This window comes from Symsagittifera roscoffensis, unplaced genomic scaffold (genome assembly GCF_963678635.1).
Source record: "Symsagittifera roscoffensis unplaced genomic scaffold, txSymRosc1.1 SCAFFOLD_594, whole genome shotgun sequence".
Classification (NCBI taxonomy): domain Eukaryota; kingdom Metazoa; phylum Xenacoelomorpha; order Acoela; family Convolutidae; genus Symsagittifera; species Symsagittifera roscoffensis.
Window position 1 is genome coordinate 16439 of NW_026971083.1, and position 12011 is coordinate 28449.

Here is a 12011-nt window from a genome sequence, read left to right on the forward strand (position 1 = left end):
GTTTCGCCATGATTTTTATGGACGTTCTTATTAAACATTTCGAAATTATTAGGATATGCGTGAGCGGTTTACAAAGGTTATTTTTTGACTTGTAATTCGGCAGTAACTATATTCTTTTGAACTCCTGGGTCCAATCTATTCGGAGTCGGAATCCATAATATAGTGCCACCAGTAGAGTAGATTGAAAATGACGAAAGCGATTGGAAAAAATATTCTAGAATATGCGTCGATAACAATCACGTTTTGGCCAGATGGTATGGGGAATCTGTTGAATATGCTGCACATCGAATCGCACACTTTACTAACGGAGCTTTTGATTTCCTGCCACTCATTTGAAGAACCTCCTCTGAAGTCATCCGCCTCCTTTTGTACAGGAGATAGAAACGGTTGAGAACTCTGGGAAATCAACGTGTATCCACCGGGTTGCATAGTGGTGAAGCTCAGTCCGTCAGCACTCAAGTTCCGACGTTGGGGGTTCCTCGAGATGACATTCGCAGGAACGTATGGAACGGCAGCCATTATCGCCTGACTTGGGTTGCTCGGGTTTCCTGTGAACACCGGTATCTGGACATTAGAAGGATAGAATCCTTCGTTTCCGTTTTGCTGGACAATGTAAGCCCGGTGGTTCTGGAACTGCCCTTGCTGGTCTCGAGGAGCGTTAGGACTGTTACCGTAATCGGCGAACTGTATAGTTCGTATGTAGCCTGGGTGGAACGACGTCGGAGTTGGGAGTGCGTCTCCGTTTCGGTAAGGAACCGATGAATCATTGTACAAGCTCTTCATGCTTAGTTGGTCGAAGCTCTGTGAATCCATAAAAGTATTATTTGTCTGTGCAATGTTCCCGCTCATTACCAAATTGCTCTGGCTTTGTGCTGGGAGCGGAAATGATTTGGTTCTGTTAACAAGGTTGCTCTCAGTGTTGTTACGAGGAGTGGGTGGTTCGAATCTCAGGCTCTCCGCTGTAGTTATTTCAGAGATTCCTTCAGCTGCCATTTTCTGAAATAAAGTGATGAAGAAACTTAAACTTTGTTTTAATCTTGTAATCACGCCCATTATAAATTTGTTTATACGACTGGCGGCAAAGTTCTAGTGTTGGTGTTAACGTGTAGGTTCGAAAGAAGATTTTAATATTTAGTTTTCCTAGCCGAATTTTAAAAATTGATTTCTCGATCCAACGATTTCTTAAGAAATACGTTCATCGTAAGATATTCTTTGAAATTTAGAGCTTCAACCAAAAGTGGTAAATTTTAAAAAATTTTATAAAGTATGTTTTCTGATTTTTACTACCCTTGCGATAAGCAAGGGTACTACAGTCGGGTACCAGACTCTTTTCCCTTGAAGAACTTCATGCACAGGATCTCCAATTTTCGAACGTTGCACGCACGTTTAAAAGCTGTTCTAGAGCTACTCAAAGAATGTGCGGAATTCGCTATAGATTTAATTCGCTTAGTGTGTTTTAGGTTAGAGCAATTTCACTTAAATCAATTCAAGTTGATTGCTTATTGTTTTCATATCGAAATTTTTTCAGGAAATTCATTGTTTTGCAAAGTTTGCTCAGCAATTTTGATTTGGCTGTTTTGTATATAGAAGACTGTGGCGAGAATCTTTCTTACGTGTTAGGTGATTGTTTTCTATAATATTTGCAAAATGTTTTTTCTTGATTTGTTTGCTTACGATTTCTTCTTCAAAATTCTTTCAATATTTTTAGTTTTCGTTTGAGACATTATCTTTTGATTTGGGGCGCTTAAAAGTAATGAATGTTGTGAAGATCCTTATAAAGGTCTTGCTATTTTTTTTTTCAGGAAAAGTCTGAAAATGTGCATAAAAGTCCAAGAACTACATATGTGCATTCATACATACTGATACATTTATGAATGCACTTTGGTATATATGCCCTTTTTGAGTTCAATTGAAATTCATCTGCTGAAAGTGACGTAAATAGAACTCTCCAAATATGAACACGGAAATGGCGCAAAAAAAACGTGAACGATTTCTAGTTTCGAAAGTGGAATTTAATTTTTAGATTTCCAGCGGATAAAAACTTCACCTGTTGATCCAGTTTTTGTAAGTTTGGTTAATGTTATCAAAAAGCGCCAATCATAAATCGTTCTAGAAAGTTACCATATATTACTAGGCTTTGCGAAGTACAACTTCGCCTTGTTGTAAACAGATAAAAATCAGAACTTGCCTCTAATCGCTTCTGCTCAGCCTTTGCCTCTGCTTTTTGCTGCTTCTTGAGTTCCTTGTTTCGATTGTGAGTCAGTTTCCAGTAGTTGAAGTTCACAATTGCATACTCTATGAGAGAGGCGAATACGAAGACGAAACAAGTGAGAAGGTAGATGTCAATGGCCTTGACGTAGGAGAATCTAGGAAGAGATGCTCTGGAACTGGTGAAGATGGTGGTCATTGTCAACACAGTTGTGATTCCTGAAAAAAAAACAATTTCTGTTCTCAGTTATGAACGTAAACAATTGAAATACTTGTTACTTATTTTCCAAGCGTTGAAGGTCAAACGTCTTCTCAAAAACAATACCTGTGGTGTCGAATCTTATTAAAAAGAGAATAAGTAATCATCAGAGATATGAGAAACTACTCTGAATATAGTAGAGCTATAAAAGACTGCTCCTTATGAACACTTTTGAAAACAGGTTTTCATGGCAAACATTTTTTATTTTATATTTTTTTTTGCAAGGAAAATCCACCTTTTTCCAAATGTAAGCTTAATTTGCGTGGCGAAATTTTTAGTTAAATGCATGGCAAGTGAGCTATCTGTATCCGCTTTTTTCAAGGCTGCCTTTTTTGCCCTCTACCCAAAAAAAATTGAATCATTTGAGAAGAAGCGATAACTGGAAAAACACTGAAACAAAGTTTAAATTTTGCTGGTTAAAATTTTTTAAGCAGTTTTCTTCACAATTTGCGTACTAATAATTCCCCTTGCGATAAGCAAGGGTATTGCAATCGGGTACTAGATTTTTTCCCGTAAACAACATTATTCATAATATGGCTAAAATTTGGTCATCTGAATATTAATTTCTACCGAGGTTGAGCAACTAATTGCTGTAGTTCAACAACTGGTTTAGAGCTGTTGAAATGATTCTTGTTTTACAGCTGAAAAAATGATGATTTTGTCGGCTTTATTGATTTCGTCTCATTTTTTGTCGCTTTCTTGGCGGGTATTAAATTTCTGTAACTTTTTGTGTTCAATTTTGGATGCGTTTTTCTTCTTTTTCATGAGAGTAAATCTTATTCATAGTTACCTGGTTCTTATGAGTGCTAAGCTTTTCAGTCAGAAAAAGAAAATTGTTTGAAATTTAAGACATTTTTTTGCATTGAAATTTCATTTTTTTTCAGATCTTTTGTTTATGATTTTTCTTTGTTCCTAACATGTGTGGAAGTAGTTTCAGTTTTTATTAGTTCAAGGTGATTTAGATTTGAGCAATTTACTTTGTATTTGTTTCAAGTTGATGGTTTTGCGTATTAATTTAATATGCCAAAAACTTTTCGAAAAAAACGGATATGCAGACTTTTTTTTGCAAAATTGACTCAATGTGTTCAAAACAGTGTGGCGGCAAATGTTGTACTGGATCCAGAAGTGTGGAGTATGGCTGAGATATTTCACAAATACATAAATTTTCGTGTTTTTTATTTGCCTCACTGGCGTATTTTTTAATGTATTTTTTGTTGCTGTTGTGATCCAGCTAGTTCTTTTACCGTTGCGTATAAATTTCAAGTTTGATAAGTCTTATGTAATTGGGTTACTTTCTAGGCTTTCAGGGTTTTTTCCGATTTATCGCAGGTTCTTTTTCGGGAAATTGTTTGTAATTTTTGCATTCATTCTTTTTGATCTTTTTTAATAGCACATAGCGTATTGGGGCATTTAATCCCCAAGTGTTCCTACTGGTTATGCAGAAATTTTGTTTGCAAGGAACACATTATTTTTTGATTTTTGGCGCTTTATTTTGTATTGCAAGTGGTGCGAAGCTCAGCTTTGTCTCTGAGTTATGTTTGCTCCAAGCAACTGAAAGAGAGAACAAGGTTTATTTGTATTTGGGTGTTATTTTTTTTCTCCCACGTTAAATCAGTTACTTTTTCAGATTTACAACCAGTTTTAAAATTAAATTAAATCAGTTAGAATGCCTGTTCTGATTGCAACAAAAATAGTATGTCTATTAATACATAAATTTTTTGAATATTTCTGCATTTTAAATGACCGTTCTGTTATCGTGGGTTTCAACAAACTAACACTTATTTTTAATTTCCTTTTTGCTTTGATCCTTTTCGATGGATATTATCACGTTGGGATAATGCTGCAGCTGTCGGATTGCCTCACATTGGTCTTAAGAAGGACAAAAATTATTTATGTTTCATTTGTACTTCCGGAATGGGTGTAAAACCTGTGGCATTTTTGAAAGCTCAAATCATTTTATAGCGATTTTTTGTCAGTCGTCTACTCAAGTTTTGTCTGCTCAAAAACCGGTTAAAACATTTTGGGTTTTCAATGCTTATTTAACATTTATGTATCTCAAAATATTTTTTAAAGATCAATTGCTCTATAGACTAGAGTTGTCTTTTGCTTTTCATTTTTTCTTTTTTTTTTCAAACGAAGTTTTTCCATTTTTTTCTATGTTTTGGATGGCTCCCCTGCTATTTTTTGATGTACCTCAAGTAATGCGTAGTTCCATTTTGCCTCCGTGTTTAAAAATTCAAGAATGCAATGCTAAATCGAGAAAAGTCTATATCAAATTTTGACGAATCTAGAGCAAAAAAATGGAATTCAGACCAAAAACGCTTCCTATATTTACAAAAGCTAAGTTTTACTTTTCAAACTATCAAAAATAAATTCTCAGAGACTGCGTTTTAGCATACGTCGCCAACGATGAAAAACGTTACAATTATGAAAAAAGTGGAAAAAAAAATTTTTCAAAAATTTTGTTCTTGGCACTTGCGAGAGCTAGTCTTTTGTAATCGATAACCAGACTTTTTTTCAACAGCCTTTTTTTTCTTAAAGGTCTGTGATAATTTTACCACGTTCTGTAATGCGGTTTCATTTGCATCCTAAGGTCTGGGGTTTAAATCCTAGCCGGACCTTGTTTTTAAAAACGTTTTCAAGTTGAATTTTTTCCGGGAAATTAAATTGTCGGACTCCTGCTTGTCTACTTTTGTTTGTCGGTCGAGTCGCTAAATCTTGAGCTTTAGTCTTTTTTGTGTTCTAAATTTTTTTAAACAAGTGTTGTTGATTCATTCTTGTAATTTGTAAATTAGCTAACCCTGACCTAATATAAGTTCCTTTCTTTGTTTTTTTTCTGCATCAGAAAAGTTTTTTTTTGGCCTTCATAATTTCGGGTTAGGTTTTTTTTACTCTTGATATAAGCAAGTGGGTGTTTCAAACGGGCACTAAATTTTTTTTGAATATTTTTTGTTCCCAGGATAACTCAAATGGTAGGGGTCATCTCCATTTCTGTTTTTATGTCAACTGCCAGACAATTTTTGAGTTGTCTGCATTTGAAAACTTCTTTTCTGGTTTGTGTTTATTGTCGGTAAATTCACCAACTCCAATTCTACTGTATCAGATTTTTTTCATGATTCGGATCAAATTGTTTTCCATTCTCTTATATCGACTCAGAGGCCTCAACTCGAGTCGTTTGATGATCAAAAAAAGTTTGTTATCAAAATCATTAGATTGGACTTGATTTTTTTTTAAGTTTAAAATGTGCATAATTTTTTTTTCGGCTAAAGGTGTGTCTGTTCAGGTGTTGTTGATTTTGTTACCGCCTTGTAATTTGTATTTCTCTGCTAAGTTAACTTTCAAATGTCTTTCGAGGCATCTTTTCTTAGAAAGAACTTAATGCAAGACAAAATTGAAATAACGATATTAAAACTTCGGTAGATCACATCTTTGTGAAAAGTTTTCAAAATGAACATCTTTTTTCTGCACATTTTCGGTCGGTTAGTATTCAAGCTAAATTTGTGTAGTATAACACACGGTTTTAGGTCAGCTAACTTGTTTCATATCGTTTCAAGATTAATATCTGATCATCATTTTGAAAATTACTTCAGGTCATTTTAGTTTAAAGTTTTAAAACTTAACCACTCATTGGTTTTTATGACTTTTGTTGCCGCATTTCTTGTTTTCTGCGCAAAGGGCGTCAACACATGTATTGACGGGTTGTGGACGCTCGGTAGTTTGCAAAAAAAATTTCATTCCGTTGGTTATGTTTCCTAAAGGGGTTTCTGATTTAAATTTTCCATTTTTTGAAAACAATATCTTCAACTTTTAAAGCATTTCTTAACTTTATTATTTCGTCTAATCTTTTAAATGGCTCATTTTAAATGGCAACTTCTTATGGCCTGTTTATGAACAAATAAACTGTTATGCTAGTTTTGCGGCTTTTTGTATTTTTGAATCGCTATTGGAGTCCATGTACAGGTTTTTCCTGAGCATTGAAAACCATTGCTGAGACAATTAAAAGGTAAAACATGCAAAATTGTACTTTGTTTCAATACCATGGAGTTTAGCGGAATTATGTTTTGATGTCAAGATAGCGTACTTTTTGTGAAACAGAACTTTTTAGTGGGGAAAAATTTTGTTGATTCCAAAAATTGAACTGATGTTTTTCTTACAAATAATGAGAGTCTCTAAGCTTTATGTTCAATCATGTTGAATAGAGTTCAATAATCGATTATTGTGAAAAAGTTTGTAAGCACTTGAGTTTTAGTTCTATTGTTACCTTTTTCTGTTACTAGCTTGTTTCTGATATCGTCCTCCGATATAGGTTCTTAACACTTTTAAAACAGTTTCACGTAGAATAAGATAGTCATTAGAATAAGTAAGCAATAGATCATAACCAAATGCTTCCAGTTTTAATTTGAATGACATCGAAAGTTTTCACAGTTTTAAGAAAAATTAGACTGAAACTTATAACTTTGATTTCAAGCAAAAAATAAAGCAAGCGAGCAGGCTTATAACAAAAAGCTTTACTTTAGTGAAATTATTCTACTCGGGTTGAATTGACAGGAAACATTATCGCTGATTCAGAGATATCTCCGTTGAAGGCCCTGATTACTCAGGTATCAAGGGTTTCAAAGAACTTATCAGAAACCTTATTCTGAAAGGATCAAAAGCTAAATATCAGTCACCCCAAATAAAATACGTTTCAACTTAGAAAATTTTCAAAAAATGTGCTGGATCTCAAGTAGTTATTAAGTCCAAATGCGAGTATGACGCGTTGAATATTCGGGACTTTGTGCAAATTCACTTGAATCTGCTGTTGAAAGGTACGAAAGTACGAACCAAGGCCAATGTTACCCAAGAGAGAATGTCGGCTGGGAAACCATACTCACGCCGGGAACCAGTTTGTGAACTGGAGTGAGGAAAAGCATCTAGAAACTTGATTCTCCTTGTTGCAGTATTTTTATCTTGATTTTCACCATTTATTTTCTGATGTTTGTGATTTTCCTCTAAAAATAACTGAATTTTTCTCGAAATTTTTCATAGATACTTTTTAAGAATTGAGATATCCCCGATTCATAGGTCTTCAGTGTAATTGCAGTGCAAATCCTTCTCTGATTCATGAATGGTTTATGTCTGATGGAGACCTGAAAATTTAGCGCTAATTCAGCGATGATTTAGCCCTGATCATGGATAAAGTGAACCTGATCATAGACTGAACCATAGATGGTAATCGCTGCGATATCTCTGATTTAGCGATAATTTTTACTGTTAACTCAACCCGGGTATGAACTTTTTTTCACGGCCTTCTTGGGAGTAAAACAATTCAAAAAATAACCAGTAAAAAATTTAAAAATTTTTCGAAAAAAATTAACCTTTATTAAACTGTTTTTCTATTCACTTTTCAGAAAAAAACTGTTGTCAAATATGCCTAAGTCCCAAATACTATTGAATATTTTAAAATTTTCAGGTTTTGTGTTTTCGTTCAGTTTCTATCATCACACCCCGCGAACAAAAAAGACAGATAATAAACTGCTTATTTTGAGCGTTTTTAAAATTTTTCCAATCGCAAATTTTTCCAATCGCAAAACAATCGGCTATTCTTCTTTCAATTTTGTATAAGTCCCATAACCGATCAAAATTTTTAAATTTGTTTCGCGACTGGTGTTTTTGTATAAAGTATGCCGAAAAAATGATTCGGTTGATCTACAAACTTTAAAGTTTCAACTTACAAATTATTATCTGTGCAGATAAAAAAAGCATCGTTGACCACTTTTATCTCGGAACTGTTTTAATCTGTAAATATTTTTAATGATGATCATGAGAACCAAAATTTTCCTCTAAAAACGATGACGTCCCAAAAGTGACATTCGATTCACAATCAATCCATAGGGTTGTGAGGGCTCAATTTTAAACCTAATTAGCCCAAGACCTTACGTCACCCTCTGCCTGCAACTAGACCTAATTCGATTTGCCCAACAAGGTTCGAGTTTCACCATGGGAACCCTGCCAAAAAGTGAAAAATCAGAGTTGTCAGCTTCTCCAGTGGGATTTGAATCTGCACTAGGGCGAAACTTATTTGCTAATTTATAACTTATTTATAACTTATTACTTAGTTGAGCTGTCCTGATTCTGTTTTAATTTACCTCCATCTCTGTTCCCCAAAGTTGAATACTAATATGGTTAATGGTCTTACCAACTTTGGGTAGCGTGACAAGTTTTTGATCACGTGTATTTGGGCTGGTAATAAAGGCTCATGGGAGGTTCGAAAAGTTGCCAAATCTGTTAATTTAGTCCCTTGGCATTTGAAACGCTATTTGGGCTGGTGAACATTGACAGTTGAAATCAAAGGTTGAGTTGCTAAGCGGAAAAAGGCCAGAAGTAAAAGTGAAGTCAACTGAGCTAATTGAGTTATAATATTTTCATCTTCATCATCAGAAAACGTAATTTTTGCAAGATTTTTTGCAAGAACAAGAACCGTTAGCTTATTTTTTGTCTGGTATGTAGTTTAAGTTTAAGATTCAGTGAATGTTTTCAACTTGCTTACAGTCAAATTAGTTTCAAGCAACGGATTCTTCTAGTCTGCGTCGACATAGGTTCCCCATCGGCAAGGGCCTGTACCATTTTAAAAGCTAAATTTCAGATTAGCTTTTCTTTGCCACAGCTCAGATTTTTCCTTAAACTCAACTAAATCTTAATTTATTAGATTTTTTGTTTGAATATTTTTTGCATAAATTTTTTAGGAGTTTTTTGTTTAAATAGTCTGGAATTTCACAGAAAATTTCCAGCTATTTTTTGTGAAGCTTATTGCTGGAGTTTTGTTGGTATTTATAAATTATATTCTCTTACATTCATTTTTATTTTGTTAAAAGGTTAGGCTCTTTTTCCTTTTCCCCCCACCTAACACAAGCATTACTTTTATGGTCAAACGAGTGGTTTTACAAGGTTGATTGTGAAAACCAAATATGCTTGACATGACCTAATTTATCTGTCAATTTTTATGACAATCGGACAATGTGAACAGTAATTTTTATTATAAAAAAATGCAGGTGGGAGGGTAAAAGGAAAACGAGCCAAAGATAACTGTAAATAGAACAAAAAATCTCAAATTTCGCAGAAAAATTTTTTGCGTATGAGCTGAATTTGTAAAAAAAAACTTTTTTTTCTTTTTTTCCACAGATGAAAAATTTGCCTGAGTTGATGTGTAAAAAAATTAAGTATTGAATCGGTCAACTTGAATTTTGAACTGGATAGCTGGTTGTTGATAAAAACAAAAGAATCCGACTACAATGATTGAAGTATAGAAACATCAGTTTTGAAAAAAAATTAAAAATACAAGACTCATTAATGTTCTTTTCTCACAAAACTTCCATTTCTTCTACTACATTTACTGTTATTCCCTTTCCAAAGGCAACGATAGTATAACTGAATTTTTGTGCAAACCGTCGAATAATTAAATTGAATGTTGATTTATAAATGAATCTGATCGGTTCATTTTGTGTCCATCAGTCTACAGAAAATTTTTTTCGACACTAAAACAATTGTTTTAAATATTTAACAAAGTTGAATTACACAGCATGATATCGTAAGTTTACTATAAAACCCAAGAGTTAATTAGTACTGCTCGCAGGGGCGGATCTAGGATTTTTTCGAGGGGGGGGGGCGACGACCTTTTTTTTTAGGTCGACCAAATTGATTATCCGAGCTCTTTTAAAGCAGTAAAAGGTCCCTGTTTTTGCCAAATTTTGTGCGCCGCAGGCAAATTTTTGAAAAAACAGGTCAAAAAAGCCGTTTTTAGGCACTTTTTGAAAAATTTTGCTAAAAAAATCGCGTTTTTTTGGCGCTCGCTCGCCCTCAAAGTTAGTATATATTGGCGCCAAAGGCGCCTTTAGAAAAATTTTAGGGTCGGTCGGCAAAAAATGGATTTCTTAAAAAGTACCAAAGGGGGGACCCTTTGGGTCGGCAGGAGGTCGAATCCCTGAGGGGGAGGCGTCCGCCCCCCGTCCCCCCCCCCCCCCCTAAATCCGCCCCTGACTGCTCGTATATATACGAAGTCATCAATGTCGTGACTGCGGTTTAATTCGTCTGAAGTGACAGGTGAAAAAAGATAATACTTTTGAGAAAATAATTAAACTGTTAAAATTTGAATGTTCAAAAATGTAAAACTTGGGTAGTGGATCAAAAACTGCGTTACTCTAATTCAAAATGACAGACTTCTTTTTATGACAGGCGCTGAATACATCCCTTTTTAATTCAATTTAGCGCGGGGGAAGAAAATGAAAAAAAATTGATATTTTAACTTTTGTTTTAATTTGCTTTGTCAACTTTCGAAACAAAAAACATTTAAATTAGCTTTGAAGTGCCGTCAGAACATTTAAGGCTTCGTCTTGATATACGAGCAGTTTTAAATCAAATATCATCCAGGGCAAAAACAGGGAACAAATCATCCAGGGCAAATACAGGGAAATTATCCACTAAAAAGTATACTTAGTGAAATGTATGCGTAATGATAGTACTCCAAACCGGAGTTTCATGAGTTACATTGTCATTATTATCCATTAAAGTTTCAAATTTAGACCATGAATTAATTATTATCTATGGAAGTCCAGATGGTATATAAATCAACCGAAGTGCAAGCCAGCTACCATGCAAACCATCCAAAAAAGTAGTCTCTCGAATCCAGGAACATACAGGCACAAAATTGTGCGCCTATCCAGTGCACAATTTGGCCTCGTAATGTATGTAACAATTATATAACAGTTACTAAAGTCAACTTCAAATCATATTATGTAATTTTTCGGCTCCAGTGCGGGACGTCACTATGTTTACTGACCTAGAGCTACTCTGGCGGGACTAGACTCGTTGTTGATCCAGAAGGAGACCCAGCTCATGCAGACCACCATAATGCATGGCATGTATGTCTGGAACACGAAGAAGCCAACCTCCCGCGACAACACAAACTCCAGATTCAGTCTGTCGTAGAAACCTATAGAGAGGCCATCATTAATGCAATTAATTATCGTTAAGTGTTGGCCAGAATGCCTAATTGTTGGAAATATCTGTGACTTTGAGCAAAATAAGTGTTCAAAAACTATTGCTTTTTTAGGTAAATTAGATTTTTAACAGGTTTTTTCTACGTGATCAGGTGTGTAAAAAGTTTTGGCAATAAATATAAAAACAATGATACTCAGGGGTACGAACTTTAGAACTTCAACCAGGTTGTGGATTTTGAAATGTAAATTGGAAAAAAATCGTCATACAGAGATTTTTTTTTACTGTGACGCAATTTTTTTATCATGTTTAACTTAAAACTTATCGCATATTGAGACCTGTTTCGATGATGCATTGAATACATAGTTTTGTTTTTTTACTAAGCGCTCATTGCTGGTTGAATGCTTAGTAATTTTATCCTAAGTTATAAGTCTCACCTTAAATCGTCAAATTGTCTTGACAAAAAGTAGAGTAGAAACAATAGTTAGAAAAGGTATGAATTAATTAGTTGGTTAAATACAGAGCACCGGGTAATTAGATTATATAAGCGAATCGAACAGCTTAAAGAAAC

The 12011-nt window shown here is 34.5% G+C and overlaps 1 protein-coding gene across 1 annotated transcript; it reads right to left on the reverse strand.

Annotated features, from left to right (window-relative positions):
• Positions 1-2: 2 nt before the first annotated feature.
• On the reverse strand, positions 3-11491 carry LOC134856153 (gamma-aminobutyric acid receptor subunit alpha-4-like; the record flags this gene model as incomplete). The annotated part of the gene is made up of 3 exons (XM_063872518.1): positions 3-996; positions 2189-2427; positions 11283-11491. Coding segments are annotated over 3 exons (1309 nt in total), but the record flags the coding sequence as incomplete, so codon positions are not given.
• Positions 11492-12011: the final 520 nt, after the last annotated feature.